The sequence below is a fragment of the Hyperolius riggenbachi genome, chromosome 7 (genome assembly GCF_040937935.1).
Source record: "Hyperolius riggenbachi isolate aHypRig1 chromosome 7, aHypRig1.pri, whole genome shotgun sequence".
NCBI classification, from domain to species: Eukaryota; Metazoa; Chordata; class Amphibia; order Anura; family Hyperoliidae; genus Hyperolius; species Hyperolius riggenbachi.
Genome location: NC_090652.1, coordinates 251,265,849 through 251,287,981, shown reverse-complemented (window position 1 = coordinate 251,287,981; position 22,133 = coordinate 251,265,849). Strand labels below are relative to the sequence as shown.

The window sequence follows — 22,133 nt, the reverse complement described above, 5'->3', positions numbered from 1 at the left end:
TGTAAATATGCCCAGAGAAGGAGATTAGATCTCTGAGAGCTAGCATTAGGAAACTCTTATAGTTAGCCATTAAAAGGTATTATATTTTGTTTCTGCCTTTGAATTTGAACTGCTGGAAGGGACAGCTTATACAAAACACCAGTGGTCAGTGCTAGCAAACATTCAGCTTGTTGGCCCCCCTTGGTACCAAAAGAAGGTATGGGCACAAGCCAAAGAGGTGGGCTGCTACTACCTTGCAATTGAAGTGGATAAAGATTTATTTTTTACATTTATTAGAAAAAAGTGGAAGTCCCAAATATGAAAAACATAGGGTAAATTCATATAATGCAATATGAAGTCCCTATACGAAAACCATATAGTGGAAGTCTGAATACGAAATAAAACATAGGGTAATTCATATAATGGCAATATGAAGTTCCAGTACAAAAATCATATAGCTGAAGTCTCAATACAAAATCCATTCAGAACTTAATATGGCAATAATAAGTCTCAATACGAAAATCATATAATGGAAGCCTCCGGGCGCCCACATTTTCCTGTAATGCTGCTAATTGCTGCTTTATGTTTGGGCAAGGGCTAAGCATCATGGGGGTAGGGTTAAGGGTTAGGCACCACCAGTGGAGGGTTCAGGGTTAGGCACCATCGGGGGATGGGGGGTTAAAGGGACCCTGAACTGTTCTTAAAATCAGGACTTACCTGGGGCTTTCTCCAGCCCCCCATAGCCGGAGAGGTCCCCTGGCATCTTCCTGACCTCTTCCATGGTCCTGCTGTCCGGTCAGATAATCCGGCAACTTCCAAGCAAGTCGCCCGTGCATGCTCCCGAAGTGTGCTGGCCACGTCATCGTGCCGGGCGCCATCAGCCTCCTGCGCATGCACGGTTCTTTGTACCACACTGTACCACGCATGCACAGGAGGCTGACGGCGCCTGGCATGATGACGCAGCGGGCGCACTTTGGGAGCGTACATGGGCAATGTGCTTGGAAGTTGGCGGATTACCAGACCGGACAGCAGGACCATGGATCAGGAAGATGCCAGGGGACTTTTGGGGAGCTGGAGGAGGCCCCAGGTAAGTCCTGATTTTGATTTTAAGAACATCTCAGGGTCCCTGTAAGGGTTAGGCATCGGTACAGGAAGGCTTGACGGTTAGGCATCAGTAGAGGGAGTGTTGTGCATGAGAGTATGGTTAGGTTAAGATGCAATACAATATCTTTAAAGATTACCAATTTTAATATTAGAATTAAGTATCAGAATATCAGTAATTTTACCAATATTCTACTAGTGGCAATATCCAGCACCCTTTTTTGTAGGCATCTTTATTACATGTACACAAAAACCTGAGGTGTCAGCATTATAAATAAAATACAAGAGAAAAGTAAGGAGAAAGAAAATGGTAAAAAATACTTACTGTACCTAAACCCCTAAACATAAAAAGTCTGTATCAAGGACTTTACAGTAATAAGTACAGTTAAAGAGTAACTGTCAGGCTGCAGAAGCTAATTTAAACCTCTATTCTCCTGTGTTAAACAGTTTAGAAGGAAGCCAGAAAGCCATTAGTGAAGATAAAAATCTCTCTTACCTTTGATGTGTGCTTATCAGAAAAGCTAATTAGACCCAAGAGGACGCAAACCGCATACTATACTGCAAAGCATTCTGGGGCCCTCCCCTCGGCTGCTAATGAGACGTTACAGCAGCTTGTAATCAGTCCAGCGCGTAGCACTGATAAATCTCCGGGCAGAGTACACTGCAGGAGTCAGCTATTGTTCCTAGCCACATGGCTCATTAATATTCACTGCACACTGTGTTATTCAGTAGGAGCTTTTCTGTGATCAGGAAGCAGGCAGGACATGACGACACATTTGACAGAAAAACATGGAGCCTGCCATGAGCTGTCAGGAGCATCTATCTCTGCATATACTATATACAAATTCTGTGAAATCCAAATGTGGACAGTGAAATGCATATGTAATGTAAGTACAGCCAATATTTAGCTACTGATATATGTGTTTATTTTCTCTGAGACCTTATACCTAACAGCTCCTCTTTAAGGTGGGTGCTGATCAATGACTAATACCATAAAAAGAAACGTGAAGTTTATAATTCAGTATACAGAGAGTGCTTCCATTCTGGCCAAGTCTTGTTAAACCTGTGATGGGCGCCTCTTGCTTGATAAATCACTTCATGATATGGCTAAAGCAGTCACTCCTGGCTTAAAGTGAACCCAAGGTGCGAGAAATATGGAGGTTGCTATATTTATTTTCTTTTAAAATTAGTCCTGCTGATCTACTGACATCAGTAGTGTCTGAGTCACACACCAGAGACAAACATGTGGATAATCAGGTCAGACTAATGGTGGCCATACATGGTACAATTTTTTCATCCAATCTTACCATTTCTATGTAATATAAGGGAATTGCCTAAATTATACTTTCATTATATTCACCTAATTTACCCTTATACTACATAGAAATGGTAAGATTGGATGAAAAAATTGTACCATGTATGGCCACCATTACATCATAAACATCTGATCAGCTTGCTTGTTCAGGGTCTATGGTTAAATGTATAAAGCCTCATAATTTTCCATCAGTTCGACCGGTGATCTGATAAGAAGTTGCATCGTGTGTAGATGTGATCGATTTTGCATTGACAACTACCTAAAATCGTACGCAAAATTGATCAGAATCCAATCGGACCAGTCGGAAATGATCTGGTTGATCCATCAACCTGACTGAAAATTGTACCGTGTGTACCCAGCTTTAGTGGCAGAGGATCCGCAGGATAGCCAGGCAACTTGCATTGTTGAAAAGGAAATAAATATGTAAGCCTCCATATCCCTCTCACCTTAGCTTCCCTTTAAGGGCTCAAAAAAGGAAGTTAAACTCTAAGGATCGGTTCACACTGTATTCGCTGCCAGGATTGGATGGCAGAGGACAAACAAACTTGCTGAAAGGGCTTATGTTTTCCTATGGGCCGATTCACACATGTATTTGTACCATGTTTGTTTTTTCTGTTGTGTTGCTGTAACAGACTAAGCCAACCGGTACAGTACTTCTGACAGAATGGCATTCATCCAGATAGTCCGTAGATGCTCAGTGGACACTGGAAAAATACAGTGTACTGTATGGACGTGGTACTGATCCTGCTTGGTTCCAGCCAGTGTAATGTGAGCAGCAGAGCTGATTGAGTGCCTACACAAAATCAGCACCATGGAGAGCAGCTACATCAGGCTCTTCCAGTAAACATAGAAAATTACATATATGCATGCTCAGAACATAAATGTCTAGAATTTGTGTACACGACTAAAAGGCTGGTTTGCCTAAAAATTCAGGTTCATGCAGGGCCAGTTCTAGCCTGAAGCAAGGTGAAACATTTGTATCAGGCGCAGAGATTACAGGGGCAGCAGGTTTGTACTTTGTACACTTACACCATGCAGTCAGAGTAGGAGGAGAAGTGAGATGAAAGCGAGGTGAAGAGGTCATCATTGGGGAAAAGCAGCTAGTAGTGCTGTGTGAGGAGTCTGACAACGAGTGGGGAGGGGGTAAGCAGGAGAGCAGCAGTGTTTATTTTGATTGCACGGCAGAAGGGAGGGCTGCTGTCTTCACTGAGGAGGAATGGAGTGGCTGAGGGTGAGCAGTTTGTTTGTCACAGCCAGCCAGTGTGCTATTGTGTTGAGCTGCAGCATGTCATGTGAGAACATTAAATTGAGCAGAGTAAATTGTCGGGTGCTACGCAATAATTCCAAATCAGGAAGGGAAAGGTGGTGGTGGTCAGTGTATTTGCAAGGCAGTCTGAGTGCAAAATACCACCTGCAGGTAGAACAGGCAGTTCAAGTTCTCCATATCAGCTTCAGGAGTGCCAGCTGCTGGTGAGCCAAAGTCCAATGGCACTTAAAATGTGTGATGCCACCTGCAGGTAAGAGTGGTAGTTAGAGGATTCTGAAAACACAGAGACACTTTAATACATTAAGACCAATACTGCACTTATGAACATCCATGAAACAACTGTTTTGTATGGTAAGTGTCGAATCAGCTGCAGCCGGCAAGTATCCTCACGGCGTCGCGCCAAGCTCACTAGACCTCCATCTTCCAACTGCGCCCACTATCCACTCCTCCTTCAGTCAGATGGATAACATTAGATGAAAGGCTTGTAAGCTCCGCCCAACCCATTTGGTCCTCTAAATTGATTGACGCATTAGGGGCCTGCATCAGGTGCATTTGTTGTAAGAATCATATCCTGACAGTATTACACAATATCAGCCTTTTATTTGCAGGTTATCAGGTATAATCTGGATTGGACCGAGCTGGATATTGCTTTATAGGTTATCAGGTATAATCTGGATTGGACCGAGCTGTATATTGGTTTATAGGTTATCAGGTATAATCTGGATTGGACCGAGCTGGATATTGGTTTATAGGTTATCAGGTATAATCTGGATTGACCGAGCTGGATATTGGCTTAAACAGGAGAGACATTTGCAGGCTTTAGTGGCAGAGTGCAGCAGTTAATAAATCTAAATTTGTTGGACAGTTTATGTCACTGCAGCGTTCCCACAATGGTTACAGAACTTTTTTTTTTTTTTACTTAAGAATTATTTATAATTTTACAACATTTTCTTTTTTTTCATTTGTTCTTCTATTTTTTTTCTTTGTTTATCTGGAGCGCATCCTCTTCTAAATATCATATCTTACCTAATACAGTATATGAACCTAGGTGCTTTTTCATTATAGGTGGATGAATTTCTACAGAATTTGGTCACTTTTGACAAAGAACATGTTCCGGATGCAACAGTAAAAGCCATAAAAGACGACTATCTGAAGGATCCTGAATTTAACCCAGAATTTGTCCGCACAAAATCCTCGGCAGCTGCAGGTTTGTGCGCGTGGGTCATCAATATCATTAAATTTCATGAGGTAAGAGAGCCCAGACAATGCTGCATGAATAGTTACCTCTGTATGTCAGCACTATACCCCACTGACCATACACGGCACAGTATGCAAGTGTGGACTACTTTATTTGTCAAGGGCCAATAATTCTACATCTTCCTTTAACAAAAAAACGGTTCCACAGAAACACTGAGCACAGGGAATACTGGTCTGTTTACCACTCTGCATGTTTGCTGTGCTTTGCTATATACATCCCTCTTTGTGCCAGTGCTTGTACTTTAGCCCATGTGGATACTTGTATCATCCTTGTACATTTATTGCTGTAACCAGGGTCCATTAATTCATTATGTGAAATTTTGTACCATCTTTAACCTCCTTGGCGGTAACCCCGAGCTACAGTCGGGGCGGAAAACCGCAGCTCAAAGTGGTAACCCCGACCTACACTCTGGGCAGCCACCAGAGGTTCTATGCAGAGCAATTTGCACAGCAGGCATTTCAACTCACCTCCTTGGGGATCCCGACGTCGCCCACCATTCTTCTCCCTCTCCTCCAAGGCTCTGCTACCCCCTGGGGAGATTGCCGCCTGCAATCCAGCCGGCAATCTCACTATAGGGTTACAGCATCACCCGGAGGACGGAGGGAAAACTGCAGCACTAAAGCCCAGGGAGGTGAGTAAGTGCTAGGGCTAACTCTCTCGTGGTATGATTTTTTTTCATGCTTTTAGCGTCTAAAAGCACATGATAAAATTGTGCCGCTTTTAGACCCTAAAATCAGAAGGAATCATACCACCATCGTAAGGCAAATCAGAGTGTTTATTCAGGCAGAGGTCGGCAACAGATCAGATAGGCAAAGGTACAGAATCGTTAGGCAAGAGAGTAGTGAGTAATCAGGCTGAGGTCGGCAACAGATCAGATAGGCAAAGGTACAGAATCGTTAGGCAGAAGAGTAGTAAGAGGCAAGGCAGAGGTCAATAAAACAATCACAATAATATGTTATTCCTGAGCTAAGTGTGAATCCCCGGGGTCCTGCCGGTTCAAGCACACACGGATCTGTCTAAGGTCTGAAGCCTCCACTGCGAAGTGTTAGCTACAACAGACAACGTGAGAGTGGAAATGCAGGGCTTAAGAAGCCCGGAGCAGCAGAGAGGTCACGCCCCAAAACGCCCAGCAATCAGGTCCTGGGGATGGAGCTGTGTGTGTCAGCTGACCGGCTGTCAGCTGACACGCTTCCTGAGGGCTAAAGAGGCGCGACCCACACAGCGATTAGGCCCTAGGTGAGTGTCTAAACAATGCAAGATATAAAAGGAACTACAAGTTTGAAGTATAAGTACAAGGAGAAAATGACACAAAGACAACGGGAGCCCGATAGTAACATGTTAATAGTTAAAATGTGGTAATAAAGCGTAAACAAAACTACCCACGAAGCTAGGTTGCAAGAGGGGCAACCAACCACTTGAGGCAGGTGGAGACAATGAACCTAACTCCACTTGGGTGTCCCAACGGGACTGGATGCAGTCGCTCTCTTGATCAAAAACACCAACTGAATATCACAATGGCGTCCACCATGTGTAAACAGAGGAGACCCTTCCAGTCTTACAGGAAAGGGGTGTGTGAAGAACACAACAGGGTAAAGAGGCTTTTAACCTAATTTGTGTACTTGCCTGAAGTAGTGCCGACCTTTGACCTGTATGGGGATTTTACCAACCAATCCATCCTTATGGTGAAGTACCCACATTTAATTAAAGCTACTCTTTAAGAAAAGTGGAACTGATCTCAACACCATTTCTATAACTATGGGTATTGGAAAAATTTAAGTTCAGAGGCCTCGTGGCCTAGTGAACATTATTATTATTCTATTGGGCCAAGATGGGCTACAGTGGTTCTGGTTTCCTTTGCAAGCTGTTTGTTGTCCTGACTCTGCTGTTTTCTTTTGACTTTCTCCTCTTATTTGCTGCGTAGCGGAAACTAAACTTGGGAGTGTTACAATGTGCATGATTAAAGGCTTTCTTCTCCCTCTTATGTCAATCTATTAACGTGCTGCTAATTCAAACGTTTGCATGATGTATTTTGTCAGCGCTGGAGCATTCATCACAGGTGGATGTAAAACTTAGACAAAGGTGTATGTTCTCATTAATTGTGAGAGGTCCTATTCATCTTTCCCAGGCATAATTAATGCTGCTTGGAATCTTTAATTTTTCACTATTTGTCATGATGAATATTTCCCTTTCTCTGTGTTATTTATCAATCTGCTCTCATATCTCCTGGATACTTCAACAAGATGTATGTAAGTACTTTATTACTTATTGTACTGGAATGACTGCAAAGAGTGTGACAGTGTAAATGCTTCATATTTTACTTGTTCTGTAATAGATATCAGAGGAGAAATTCAGCTCATTTTATTAGTTATTGAGGCTGGCTGGGTTTATTATTGCAGTAGGTGGGCTTTAAGCACAGGAAGCTGATTGCTTGCTCTGAATGTAAAATGACATAGTTCATACTCTCCTTATGATAAGATAGATCATGTGTCAGAGGCATGGAAACGTGTTGCTGTCAATAAGGAATATCCGAACCAGGTTAATTCGCCAAGTACAGAGGTTTGTACATGGAATTATATAGCATCTATTGGGAGGGGACACTAGATCGGGAAGGGGGGGGGTGATTGGGGGGATAGGTTCAGGAGTTGAACGGCTTGGGGAAAGGAGTTTCTGTGTCTAATGGTCTTGGTGGGTAAGGACCTGTAGTGGCGCCTGTGGGGAGAAGATTAAGATAACGGTTGCTGGGGTGAGAGGGGTCTTTTGCTATCTTGACAGCCCTGGAATACAGTCTGGAGGAGTAGAGAAGATCGGGGGTGGGAGGGGGGTACCGATTATCTTTTCTGCGGCATTTATGACTTTCTGTTGTTCGTTCTGTTGCTCATGGAGGCCCCTGCGTACTGTACGATGATGGAAGAGTATTGACTTAATGATAGAGTAGAAGCAGGTCATAAGATCTTGCTACATTCCAAACTTTTTCAATTAACGCATTAAGAACAGTCACTGTTGGACTTTCTTCTGGGTTTTGGTGGCATTTCCCCCTCCACCTTAACTCGCTAGATATGGTAGTGCCAAGGAAACAGGTGTTCTGGACTCTGGTAACCTCTCTGTGCCTTCAATTATGACCTAGGGGTGTTAAGGAGGGCTTTTCTGGATGTTGATGATCAATTCTGTGGTTTTAGACATGTTTAGGACAAGCTTGTATGCCTTGCACCAGTTGCAGATGTTCTCAACCTCTTGGAGATAGGCTTGTTCATCGCTCCCATCTATAAGGCTAATGATAGTGGTGTCATCTGCAAACTTGATGACCTTGACAGAGTTGTTCATTGAGGTGCAGTACTTTGTGTACACCGAGAACAGGTTTGGGGACAGGGCACAGCTTTGGAGGATGCCTGTGTCGGTGACTCGCACCTGCGAAGAGAAGATGTCAAGCTTGACTACCTGAATCCTGTTTGTTAGAAAGTCTTTCAGCCAGCCGCAGAGGCTGAGATGTACATTGAGGTGAACTAGCTTGCCAAAGAGGATGTCAGGGATAATGGTGTTGAAGGCGGAGCTGAAATCCAGTAGGAGAACCCTAGCATAGGGGTTTATTGGTACTCTACAAAATTGTAATTACAAAATTGACTATCCACAGGTACGGTGTTGGATAAAATGGGCCCATGGGCAAAAATGAAGAAGGGGTTCTTTATATCTTTATACTGCACTGAAGGTAAAGTGCCATTTAACCTTTTAGCAGCTGGATCAGCTCTAGTCTTCCACCAGTTAATAGTGCTGTAATGCTGAAATACTCCTCCAGGTTCTGATCACATGATATGTTGCGATCAGAACCCGAAGGAGGATGTCAGGGTTGCAGCGTCGCTAGTGGTGGAAGAGGAGAGCTGATCCTGCATCCAGATCAGGTAAACTCAAATCACTCTCTGGGCTGCTCTGCATAGGCTTATGGAGGCTGAGGGAGGCACACTGGCAGGCACAAAAGAACGCGATGCTGCAGTGCCCATTAAAAAAAAGGCAGGCTAAATGTTAATGCATAAATACAAGCAACCATCAGTGATGTATCTAGGGAAAATAACATCTAGCACTGAAATGTCACCCTGAATGTTTAGTTAACTCCCAGTTGGTTGCAGGGGGGGGGGGGGGTTAGCTATGCCCCAAGTAGTATGACAGTTATGGCACACAGGACAAGTGCATTACCTGTCCTCAATGGTAATGGTACTCCCATTATGCTGCCAAGAAAAAAAGAAAATGTTATGTTCATAATCACTAGACATTTAAAGTTATTACAAGCCATTGAAGAGGCTGTGTCTTGTGGCTCAGTTTGCTGTTCCACAACAAGGGAGTCAAACCGGTCCTTCGAGAGCCTAGGTCCTCACACATTTTTGACACAGCTCAAATTAATTGATGGGTCCGAATCAGGAAAGGTGTGGTCCATCAGGTAGAACACACATTCCTCTCTTTCTCAGTCCTAAACACTGGCATGGATCCGGCCCTCCAGGATTGGAGTCCGACACCTGTGCTCTAGAAGGACCAGCCCTGACAATCTAAATGGTTCACGTATTCAGCCCCATAAAACTAGTGGTCAGTGGGACCCCCAATAAGACTCCTCACATTGATTTTTCTCCATAACATTGGTAGCTAGTGGGATCTTCAGGCTAGATGTCTACAGGACCCCCACTCTGCCCCTTAAAAATGGTCTGCAGGACCCATTGACATTGATGGTAAATGGGACCCATAGAAGTTATCCAGCACAGACAGCTAAAAAGTTTTGGAAAGTTTGTATCACCTGGGTCATACTGGAACATAGCCAGGGAAAATAATTTAACAAAATGTCCATGGATTGGGTAATAGAAAGGGATCACAATTGTAATTTATTCCCATTTTTTGTTTGTATTTTTTTCATTTTGTCCTCCACAAATTAGCTAAGGCAAAACTTTTGAATGTTCTCCAGACTTTGGGCCTGATGCAAAACATAGTGGTAATACTGCTGTGCACAGAGAGTTCTTGAGCAGCGCGACTGTTGCAACGGTAACAGGTGTTACTAATGGCATAACTTGCAGTACTTGCTGCGAAAGTAAGTGTCATATTTCCGTGTGCTGTGTGTGCAGCAGGCCCTTTGGCCCTTATTCAATTCACTTTTTCTCCTAAGTTTTCTCCTGGGAGATAATTATGCATTTTCTGTTTAAAATAACTTTTCAGCATTCTCCAATTGAAATAGTACCAAAAAGTAGGTGAAAAGTACTGTGTAAATCATTTTGAGTATTTTCTTACTTGCTGGCAGCTCAAAGGAATCATCAGGCGAAAATTAATGAAATCCCATTTACTTACCTGGGGCTTTCTCCAGCCCCTCGCAGCTGTCTATCCCACGCACACAGCTCCACTCTCCAGCGCCGGCCCGGGGTCCCCGCACGGTGCAGAGGACGACCTTGAGGTCGTCCTTACTGCGCCTGTGCGAAGCGCCGCTGTCAATCACAGCCCTGTTGTCTGCGTCTTACTGTAGTTCTGAGCCTGCACAGTAAGCCGTGGACAATGTGGCCGTGATTGACACTACATTGTACATTGTACTAGGGACACAAATGTTGTAATAACCGTGACAAATGGGCAAATAAAAGGTGTCTGTTTCATCATCAATAGCAAATTTTAGTTTCAAAAGAGTTACATTTTCTTCCCTGCAAAATTCATATAAAATAAAATAATTTTTAGCAAAAAGTACTGTCCCACAAAAGCCTAGATTGTCCCACAAAAAATAATATATAGATAATTTCAGTGTGACAAGTAGAGATAAAGTTATTGGCAAATGAATGGGAGGAGCATGATGTGAAAATTGCTCTGGTTTTGAAGGGAGGAAAACTTTTGGTACTGAAGTGGTTAAGCCACCTTGCTGGTGAAAAAAAATACTTAGAGCAATTTATTCACCTACCATTTGGTACTTTTTCAATTGCAGAGTGCTGAAAAGTTATTTTAAACAGATTAAAATATTTTGTACGAGAAAACGTAGGAGAAAAATTGAATTGGATCAGGCCCTTTGTCTTCAACCCTCCAGTTAGCATACTAACTAACAACTGTGAACCAGTTGGAGAGATATTGGCAGACAAAGCTTGCTTGACTGACAGAACCAAAGAAAATCGTATCTTTGAGGAACAATAGACTAGCTGGTTTCTGCTTGGGCCTGGAAGAAGTTGCCTCGCTTTGTTGTGTGCACAGCAGGAGCTGTAGAAATCCCTTTAGGAAGAGCATTTTTACTCAAAACATTATAGGGGCATAAAAAGTCATCGTAATTGGCCTTTCAAACAGATTGTTAAACTAGTAAAAAAGTGAAAAAAAGAAGCTGTTTAACCACTTGAGGACCGCCCCCAGCCGATGGGCGGCGGCAAAGACCGGGCCCAAACGACCGCAATACGCCCATCGGCGGGGGCGGCTGCGGGAGTGTCTGTGCGGCGATCGCGTCATTCGTGACGCGATCAGCCGCCGGGGACTGGCTCCGCCCACCGTTCGTTGTAACCCGCCGGCCGTTCGGAAGCGCCGGCGGGTTACTAGCACCCGGATCGCTGCATGTAACAAGTATAATAGGCTTTGTAATGTATACAAAGCCTATTATACTGGCTGCCTCCTGCCCTGGTGGTCCCAGTGTCCGAGGGACCACCAGGGCAGGCTGCAGCCACCCTAGTCTGCACCCAAGCACACTGATTTCCCCCTCCCCTGCCCCCTGATCGCCCACAGCACCCCTCAGACCCCCCCCTGCCCACCCCCCAGACCACTGTTTGCACCCAGTCACCCCCCTAATCACCCATCAATCACTCCCTGTCACTATCTGTCAACGCTATTTTATTTTTAAGTCCCTAATCTGCCCCCTACTCCCTCCTGATCACCCCCCCACCCCTCAGATTCTCCCCAGACCCCCCCCCAGACCCCCCCCCCCCCCCGTGTACTGTATGCATCTATCCCCCCTGATCACCTGTCAATCACCTGTCAATCACCTGTCAATCACCCGTCAATCACCCGTCAATCACCCCCTGTCACTGCCACCCATCAATCAGCCCCTAACCTGCCCCTTGCGGGCAATCTGATCACCCACCCACACCAATAGATCGCCCGCAGATCCGACATCAGATCACCTCCCAAATCCATTGTTTACATCTCTTATCTCCTCTAAACACCCACTAATTACCCATCAATCACCCCCTATCACCACCTGTCACTGTTACCCATCAGATTAGACCCTAATCTGCCCCTTGCGGGCACCCAATCACCCGCCCACACGCTCAGATTGCCCTCAGACCCCCCCTTATCAATTCGCCCGTGCAATATTTACATCTGTTATTCCCTGTAATAACCCACTGATCACCTGTCAATCACCCATCAATCACCCCCTGTCACTGCCACCCATCAATCACCCCCTGTCACTGCCACCCATCAATCAGCCCCTAACCTGCCCCTTGCGGGCAATCTGATCACCCACCCACACCAATAGATCGCCCGCAGATCCGACATCAGATCACCTCCCAAATCCATTGTTTACATCTCTTATCTCCTCTAAACACCCACTAATTACCCATCAATCACCCCCTATCACCACCTGTCACTGTTACCCATCAGATTAGACCCTAATCTGCCCCTTGCGGGCACCCAATCACCCGCCCACACGCTCAGATTGCCCTCAGACCCCCCCTTATCAATTCGCCCGTGCAATATTTACATCTGTTATTCCCTGTAATAACCCACTGATCACCTGTCAATCACCCATCAATCACCCCCTGTCACTGCCACCCATCAATCACCCCCTGTCACTGCCACCCATCAAACAGCCCCTAACCTGCCCCTTGCGGGCAATCTGATCACCCACCCACACCAATAGATCGCCCGCAGATCTTCTCTCCTCTAAACACCCACTAATTACCCATCAATCACCCCCTATCACCACCTGTCACTGTTACCCATCAGATTAGACCCTAATCTGCCCCTTGTGGGCACCCAATCACCCGCCCACACCTCAGAACGCCCTCAGACCCCAGCCCTGATCACCTCGCCAGTGCATTGCTTGCATCTATTTCCCCCCTCTAATCACACCTTGAGACACCCATCAATCACCTCCTGTCACCCCCTAGCACACCTACCCATCAGATCAGGCCCTAATTTGCCCCGTGTGGGCTCCTGATCACTCGGCCAAACCCTCAGATCCCCCTCAGACCCCCTTCCGATCACGTCCCCAGTGCATTTATTGCATCTATTTTCCCCTCTAACCGCCCCCTGAGACACCCATCAATCACCTCCTGTCACCCCCCTAGCACTCCTATCCATCAGATCAGGCCCAATACATCCTGTCATCTAAGAGGCCACCCTGCTTATGACCGCTTCCACAAAATTTGCCCCCTCATAGACCACCTGTCATCAAAATTTGCAGATGCTTATACCCCTGAACAGTCATTTTGAGAAATTTGGTTTCCAGACTACTCACAGTTTTGGGCCCGTAAAATGCCAGGGCAGTATAGGAACCCCACAAGTGACCCCATTTTAGAAAGAAGACACCCCAAGGTATTCTGTTAGGTGTATGATGAGTTCATAGAATATTTTATTTTTTGTCAAAAGTTAGAGGAAATTGGATTTTTATTGTTTTTTTCACAAAGTGTCATTTTTCACTAACTTGTGACAAAAAATAAAATCTTCTATGAACTCACCATACCCCTAACGGAATACCTTGGGGTGTCTTCTTTCTAAAATGGGGTCACTTGTGGGGTTCCTATACTGCCCTGGCATTTTAGGGGCCCTAAACCGTGAGGAGTAGTCTAGAATCCAAATGCCTCAAAATGACCTGTGAATAGGACGTTAGGCCCCTTAGCGCACCTAGGTTGCAAAAAAGTGTCACACATGTGGTATCGCCGTACTCAGAAGAAGTAGTATAATGTGTTTTGCGGTGTATTTTTATACATACCCATGCTGGGTGGGAGAAATCTCTCTGTAAATGGACAATTGTGTGTAAAAAAAATCAAATAATTGTCATTTACAGAGATATTTCTCCCACCCAGCATCTGTATGTGTAAAAATACACCCCAAAACACATTATACTACTTCTCCTGAGTACGGCGGTACCACATGTGTGGCACTTTTTTGCACCCTAAGTGCGCTAAGGGGCCCAAAGTCCAATGAGTACCTTTAGGATTTCACAGGTCATTTTGCGACATTTGGTTTCAAGACTACTCCTCACGGTTTAGGGCCCCTAAAATGCCAGGGCAGTATAGGAACCCCACAAATGACCCCATTTTAGAAAGAAGACACCCCAAGGTATTCCGTTAGGAGTATGGTGAGTTCATAGAAGATTTTATTTTTTGTCACAAGTTAGCGGAAAATGACACTTTGTGAAAAAAAACAATTAACATCAATTTCCGCTAACTTGTGACAAAAAAAAAAAATCTTCTATGAACTCACCATACTCCTAATGGAATACCTTGGGGTGTCTTCTTTCTAAAATGGGGTAATTTGTGGGGTTCCTATACTGTCCTGGCATTTTAGGGGCCCTAAACCGTGAGGAGTAGTCTTGAAACGAAATTTCTCAAAATGACCTGTGAAATCCTAAAGGTACTCATTGGACTTTGGGCCCCTTAGCGCAGTTAGGGTGCAAAAAAGTGCCACACATGTGGTATTGCCGTACTCAGGAGAAGTAGTATAATGTGTTTTGGGGTGTATTTTTCCACATACCCATGCTGAGTGGGAGAAATATCTCTATAAATAGACAATTGTGTGTAAAAAAAATAAAAAAATTGTCATTTACGGAGATATTTCTCCCACCCAGCATGGGTATGTGTAAAAATACACCCCAAAACACATTATACTACTTTTCCTGAGTACGGCAATACCACATGTGTGGCACTTTTTTGCAGCCTAACTGCGCTAAGGGGCCCAAAGTCCAATGAGCATCTTTAGGCTTTACAGGGGTGCTTACAATTAGGCACCCCCCAAAATGCCAGGACAGTGAACACACCCCACAAATGACCCCATTTTGGAAAGTAGACACTTCAAGGTATTCAGAGAGGAGCATAGTGAGTCCGTGGCAGATTTCATTTTTTTTTTGTCGCAAGTTAGAAGAAATGGAAACTTTTTTTTTTGTTGTTGTTGTCACAAAGTGTCATTTTCCGCTAACTTGTGACAAAAAATAAAATCTTCTATGAACTCACCATGCCTCTCACTGAATACTTTGGGATGTCTTCTTTCCAAAATGGGGTCATTTGGGGGGTATTTGGACTATCCTGGAATTTTAGCCCCTCATGAAACCTGACAGGTGCGCAGAAAAGTCAGAGATGCTTGAAAATGGGAAAATTCACTTTTGGCACCATAGTTTGTAAACGCTATAACTTTTACCCAATCCAATAAATATACACTGAATGGTTTTTTTTTTATCAAAGACATGTAGCAGAATAACTTTCGCGCTCAAATGTATAGGAAATTTTACTTTATTTGAAAAATGTCAGCACAGAAAGTTAAAAAAGTCATTTTTTTGACAAAATTCATGTCTTTTTTGATGAATATAATAAAAAGTAAAACTCGCAGCAGCAATCAAATAGCATCAAAAGAAAGCTGTATTAGTGACAAGAAAAGGAGGTAAAATTCATTTAGGTGGTAGGTTGTATGACCGAGCATTAAACCGTGAAAGCTGCAGTGGTCTGAATGGAGAAAAAGGCTCTGGTCCTTAAGGGGCGAAAAGACTGTGGTCCTGAAGTGGTTAAAATGGATTTCAGAAACTACTATAACTTGGACAATACTTCAATGTACAATCAAATTTTTTAAAAGTGAACCATTGTGAGATTTAGTGATATGCAGGCACCACACCAATCCTCTGTATATTGAGAGATGTTAATGTTGCCACCTAACAGAAGAGACAGTAGATTTTTATAAATCCAGACTCGATTTACAGAATCACTTCTGATTTCCTGCTCCATAAGAAGTCATGCCCTGGTGTATCACAAAACAACATTTTGACCTTTTCCTACGGGCTTCATCAAATAGCATTGTGCTGGGCTACACAATGTAAGCTCCGATTTTCAAGTCCTTCAATTAAATATTCCTAGTTACACAGTGCAGACTCAGGACCATCTGTTACTTTGCACAGCAGGATCTTCTAAAGTCCTGAAAAAAATATATGTAAACACTCTTGTTACACTTTCTTTTGGTTGAATTCAACAGAATGTTTTTTTTTTGAAATTACATAGTTACATAGTTATATAGTTATTTTGGTTGAAAAAAGACATACGTCCAATGAGTTCAACCAGTACAAAGTACAACTCCAGCCCGTCCCCCACAAACCCCTGTTGATCCAGAGGAAGGCGAAAAAACCCTTACAAGGCATGGTCCAATTAGCCCCAAAAGGGAAAAATTCCTTCCCGACTCCAGATGGCAATCAGATAAAATCCCTGGATCAACATCATTAGGCATTACCTAGTAATTGTAGCCATGGATGTCTTTCAACGCAAGGAAAGCATCTAAGCCCCCTTTAAATGCAGGTATAGAGTTTGCCATAACGACTTCCTGTGGCAATGCATTCCACATCTTAATCACTCTTACTGTAAAGAACCCTTTCCTAAATAAATGGCTAAAACGTTTTTCCTCCATGCGCAGATCATGTCCTCTAGTCCTTTGAGAAGGCCTAGGGACAAAAAAGATTACTGGTATGTATCGGCAGGTGAGTCTTCCCAAGACTGTGATGTGCGTTGCTGCTACTACTCATAGCCTAGTGGACAATGACACACTGCGAAAATGGCCACCGTGCAATAAAGATTATAACATTTTATAGAGCTACTATGATTTTTAACTGTTATTTTTAGCAGTGATCTTCACTATATTTAGAAAATGTAATCAAACGAAACTGCCCAACAACCTGGGCAAGAGTGTCACGGCATATAATGTAAAATACAGAGTTGGAGGTCATCTATGGTGAATACTGCAGGTCCCAAGAAAAGACATGAAAAAAAAACTAGACCGCATCAAATGCCATTAGCTATAACCACACCCACTAACAATATCAGCCACACAGACACCCCCCCCCAATTATCTATTTAAGAAAAGGTAAACATTTCTCATGGAAAAGGGGGTATCAGCTACTGATTGGGGTGAAGTTCAAACTTGGGTTAAAGTTCCTCTTAAGCTCACCCACCAATATGCTGCACCACCACTTCACCCAAGAGGATATAGTGTATGAATTGCTGCCCCTTTGCTATAGAGAGACTTGGTCAGCAAGCAAAGTTAAACAGTAAAATCACATTGTGGGTTTGCTAATTGCTGCCTTTGTTTGCAGTGGCATCTATTGGTAACACTTCACCAATGATGATAAATATCTTGTAGGAGAGCAGAAGAACTTTTAAAGAGAGTGTGAAAGTCAATTTTTATGCTAATTAATTACATTCCTGTGCGAAGTGACCAGGAAGGCAGCAGAGCAGTATCCATTCTTCATCCTGTAGCAGTTGTGCTCAGCTCCTGAACTTCAGAGCACGGATCTGTAGCAAAGCTTTGGCAATACAAGCAGATACGCAGAGTATGGCTTACTGGCTTCCTTGACATTAAAGAGGATCTCTAACCGATTTTTAATTATTTTGTGGTGGTGCGACCCCTGCTGACAAATGCCTTATTTTGCAGCGTAAGGAGATATTCACGGACAAGTTCTGTGGTTCCAACTGGCCTCACAAACAGTGAATCAGGTGGAAGAGAGTTGAAGCTCTAGCCTACCCTGCTGGATTTTTCATTGTTAGTAAAGGTGGACAGAAGACTATGTTATTACCCACACAGTTATAATATTCATGCCAGCCATTTCAGAGAAATTCCCTTTGGGAAAGTCAGTCACATGGCCCAGAGATCAGTGCACAAAGAATAGGACTGCCTCAGATGGGGGTTTCATCTTCCTCACAAAGCCATCACTTAATCTCTCCCACCTCCTCTCTTTGCTCCTTCCTTTGGATCTTAGGCAGGCGGGGACAGAGTCGGTTCTGAGCTCAGAGGTAGTAATTGGCTGGTGCCTCTTCCCAACCAAAACAGGAAATTTGGGCACCGCCATAACCTACAATGTAATTAGCATTTATGGAGGCATCAATCATGTAATTTGGGTGCTAGGCACCAGAGATTATACAGCGGAACTCCGGCTAACAGCAAGGAATGCAGCAGTGGGTAAAACTGGAACTGGCTATGGTATTAGACACCCAGTTCTGATTATTTACAGACAACCTCCCCCAACACCAATCAAATATTTTTTTTTAGGAGGGGTCGCGGAGGTGGCGTGCTAGTTGTATCCCCATATGATATCCCTGGTAATCTAGTGGTACTCCCTTATGTGACATCTCTGGTGGTTCCCCTTCCCCTCCCCCCGGTCCCCATATAGCTTGTCTGGCTGTCTAGTTGTATCCTGCAGGTCATTCCTCCCACCATTTCTGTGGGCCCCCCTCCTGTGTAGGGCACAGCGGTGTGGCTTGTGAGTGAATCTCACCTGATCCTGACACATCCTTACTCCTCGGCAGCCCTCTCGCATCCCCAGACTCTCCAACACTAATAAGCCCCTCCGGCTGGAGGCTCAATTGCTTCTGCCCACGTGTTCCCCCCTTCTCCCACGCCACTGTATATAGCCAAACCTCTAGGTACAGTAGTGTCAGTGGCTGCCTAGAGACGATATGCCTGTCTACATTTTCACTAGTTCCAGAGACTGGAGCACATGTAATAAGGTAAATTCAAAGTGAGAATAAAGTAAGCTTCTCTGATATACTTACTGGACTCTATTAGCAGTATGAAGGGGCATGTGAGGAAGAGGGTAAAGATCATAGGGAACGTTATACCAACAATCTTAGTGACAGTAATAATGTGTAATCTCTATTTAGGTACTTAACAATAAGTGATATTTTAGGGTCCCTTTCAGGCGGATCTAGAGTCAGCATAAAGGCTAAACTAGGCAAGTGATTTATGCAGGAGTACATTCAACTAAACAGAGCAGTGCAAAATAAAATAAAGTCAAATTAATAATAAGAAGTGGTATTGTTGAGTGCATATTGCCCATAAAAATGGTGGTTACCAAGTCCGCTGCACTCCCTATCCCCTACCCCAAGATCTCATCCTGCCCCTTTTTGGTAGACTGGGTCATTATCCTTTTTAACTAGGAGTAGAATAATAACCACTATCTATTTACTATTGTTGTTCACAAGTGATATCTCTTGACAGCTATGGTTTGAAAAAGTCAATAGCAAAGTACCATCTTCTGACTCCACCTATCTCCTCACTCTTCTCCCTACTGTGAAACACAGGGAGTAAGTGGGCATGGCCAGTTCTGTACTCAAAGGGAAAGACTAGCTGGTTCCCAGCCAGCCAGCTTTTCAAACCCAGCCAGCCAGATAATAATTATTATTGATTTATATCGCGCCAGTTTCTTCTTGTAAAAATGATTTATGAGGAATGCAAAAAACATTTGTGGATAGTAAATTATAATATATTCTACACCATATGCATAATAACATGTAAAAATGTTAAACTTTAGCTTTGATATGAATCTCAACTTCCATACCATGGCTAAATGTTAAAAACTATAGTTTATTTGTATGTATTTCTAATAACTCCAGGTAAGCGAGACAATTATTCGTGTAGTTTGCCCATTATTCCCCATATGTTAAAAGTGCATCCAGACTTACGTTCCCTTAGCAGGGTAACCCTTTTAATCCCGGGTATCTGGTAACTGATTTGTTGCTTTAGGTTTACTGTGAAGTGGATAACAAGCGCCAGTCTCTATCTCAAGCCAACACAGACCTGATCTATGCAGCCGAGAGACTCGAGATCATCCACAAGAAGCTTGAAGTATGCTATTGTAATGTTATATTTACATATGTGTTATACTATAAAGTGTTATGGGTTTTTTTTATTATTCGTCTGCTTTCACTGATGTGTGCTATTAGCTATATACAGGACTTGGACACTCTATAGAAAAAACACTGTTGATTGGTGCAAGAGGTATTATAATTAATGATATACAGTGTTTAGCTAGCAACATCTTCCTTTTTGGTAAGTAATAAATAATAGAAAAAAATGTATAAAATTAATTAAGAAATGAGGGTTAGAGAGATCATACACAGACATACGGTATACATATGTTCAGAGCCAGAGCAGTTGTGCTTGCTACATGGTTCATAACTCAGTTACATGATGCTGATTCCTCCAGCAATCTTGGTGTTTGGTTATTCATCTAATGCTACCCACTCACCTTTAACCAAAATTCCCTTTCCCAAACCCTAACATTAACCATCCCCCTTAACATATCCGCTTCTTAATGCCTAACCTTAACATTAATCTCTTCCTGATGAAATAGTCCTTCCTAACACCTAACCTCAACCACATCCGCAGGGTAAACCCTTTCCTGACACCTATCCTTTAACATAAACCCCCTTTCTGATGCCTAACTCTCCCTCTACCGATGCCTAACCCTAAACCCTCCCTCTGCTTATGCCTAACGCTAAACCCTCCCAGTTGGTGCCTAACACTTAACTCCCCCCCCGGTACCTAACACTCAAACACCCCCTCCTTACCATAACCTCCTCCCCACTGTAAATTAGATGATTTGCTGCAAAGAAGGGAAATTTGAGTTCCCAGAGGCACCTGCTAAAATTGCGGGCACCAAGGCTTGCGGATATGCAAATTGCAGCATTACATAGTGGATGCTCTGTGTTTTTTTTTTTTACTATGGAGCTGTGCAGCACTTCCTGTTTCCTCAGTTAGATGAAGGAGCAGACACTTCCTATCCAGAACCTTTTCAAGCAAAACTTAGAAATGTTCATAGCATTGTGTCCCAAACCCCAGTAAAGTTTTTAAAGACAACCTGAAGAAGATTAATTAAAAATTAAGTCCAAAAGTTTAATTTTAGAGCGTTTCAAGTACATCAATGTGCAAATTTAAGTTTTTGTTTTTTTAATAAAATGTTGCACTTTTATCAGTTTTCTAGTTGATGCAGAGAAAAATTATTGTACTGTAGCACCGATATAATTAACATTAGCAACATGAAGTTTAAATGGACTGGAAAATGTATAGGAATAACTTTTATAATTTATACCTATTATTTACTTTTGTTTCTTTTAGAAGTTTTCAGCTTCAATACTTTCAGTCTCCATCTGGCTAACTCATCTATTGAAATTAGACAGTAGTCGGAAAAATATATTATTTTGATTACAGTTAAAAAAAAAACAACCTTATTTTAAGGACAATACAATGGTTGGGCTATGCCTAGGAAAAGCTACGTATGATGAACACAATAGGCGATGTATAAACACCATATTCTTGAAATGTATTTAACTTACTCTATGACAGTGTTTTTAGAAACAGAAATGTTGCTTCAGCAATATTTCAAAGCATTTAAAGTGAAAACATTATTCAAGGATTAAAGTCCTAGTTTAGGCTAATTTTTTACATGCATACAGCAGAACATTATTTTATATTTATTACACATTAAAATGTTTTATAAAAGCATTGTAGTAGTTTGTTCAGAATGAAAAACAAAATAAATTGCTACACCAGGTCACAGATTCAGTTCATCGACCTACAGCTGCCTGATCACTCCCAGTCAGTCGGAGACACTTCTGCTTTAGTTACATGAGCATGCAGGGAAGAGAGTAATTGCACTGTCAGCTGTAGTCATGCCTCTCGGTGGTCTATAACAACAACTAGTTTCTGGAAAGTTTGGCTTCAGTATTATGGTGGGGTTGGAGTAGTGAGCAGATAGTGGGAGGTTCATGAGGATCAGCAGGCATGGGCTCATGAGTCCCTAAGGACTCAAATTCGTGATTTAAATGAGGCTTTATTGCCTCAGCTGTGTGGCTAGGAGAGAGGAGGTTAGTTACCCATAAGTCCATCGGACTTCCTGCGTTCTAAACGTCTTGCACTTTGCAAGACTCACTACCGCGCACTTCCCCCTTCTGGCTTGATGGAGGAAGTGCGCGGTAGTGAGTCGTGCAATGCGTCGAATAGGGCACGTGCAAGACGCTTGGAACGCAGGAAGTCTGACGGACTTATGGGTAACTAACCCTCTCTCTCCCAGCCGCACAGCTCAGGCAATTAAGCCTCATTTAAATCACAAATTCAAGTCCTTAGGGACTTATGAGCCCACCACTGAGGATCAGTAAATTGATGCAGCAGGTGCTTACATTTTAATTTTTAAAAAGCTGCAATATCTTTTACAAAACTTTTTTACACCATATTTATTTACAGTATTGTTAAATGTTTAT

The 22,133-nt window shown here is 43.1% G+C and overlaps 1 protein-coding gene across 4 annotated transcripts in view; it reads left to right on the top strand.

The window, feature by feature from the left end:
* The window catches only part of LOC137524955 (dynein axonemal heavy chain 11-like), a 378,600-nt gene that overhangs the window by 174,808 nt on the left and 181,659 nt on the right, over positions 1-22,133 (top strand). For all 4 annotated transcript variants that reach the window (XM_068245507.1, XM_068245505.1, XM_068245508.1 and 1 more), the window contains 2 exons: positions 4,728-4,910; positions 19,618-19,719. In XM_068245507.1, coding sequence (XP_068101608.1) covers positions 4,728-4,910; positions 19,618-19,719 — 285 coding nt within the window. The remainder of the gene's footprint in view (positions 1-4,727; positions 4,911-19,617; positions 19,720-22,133) is intronic.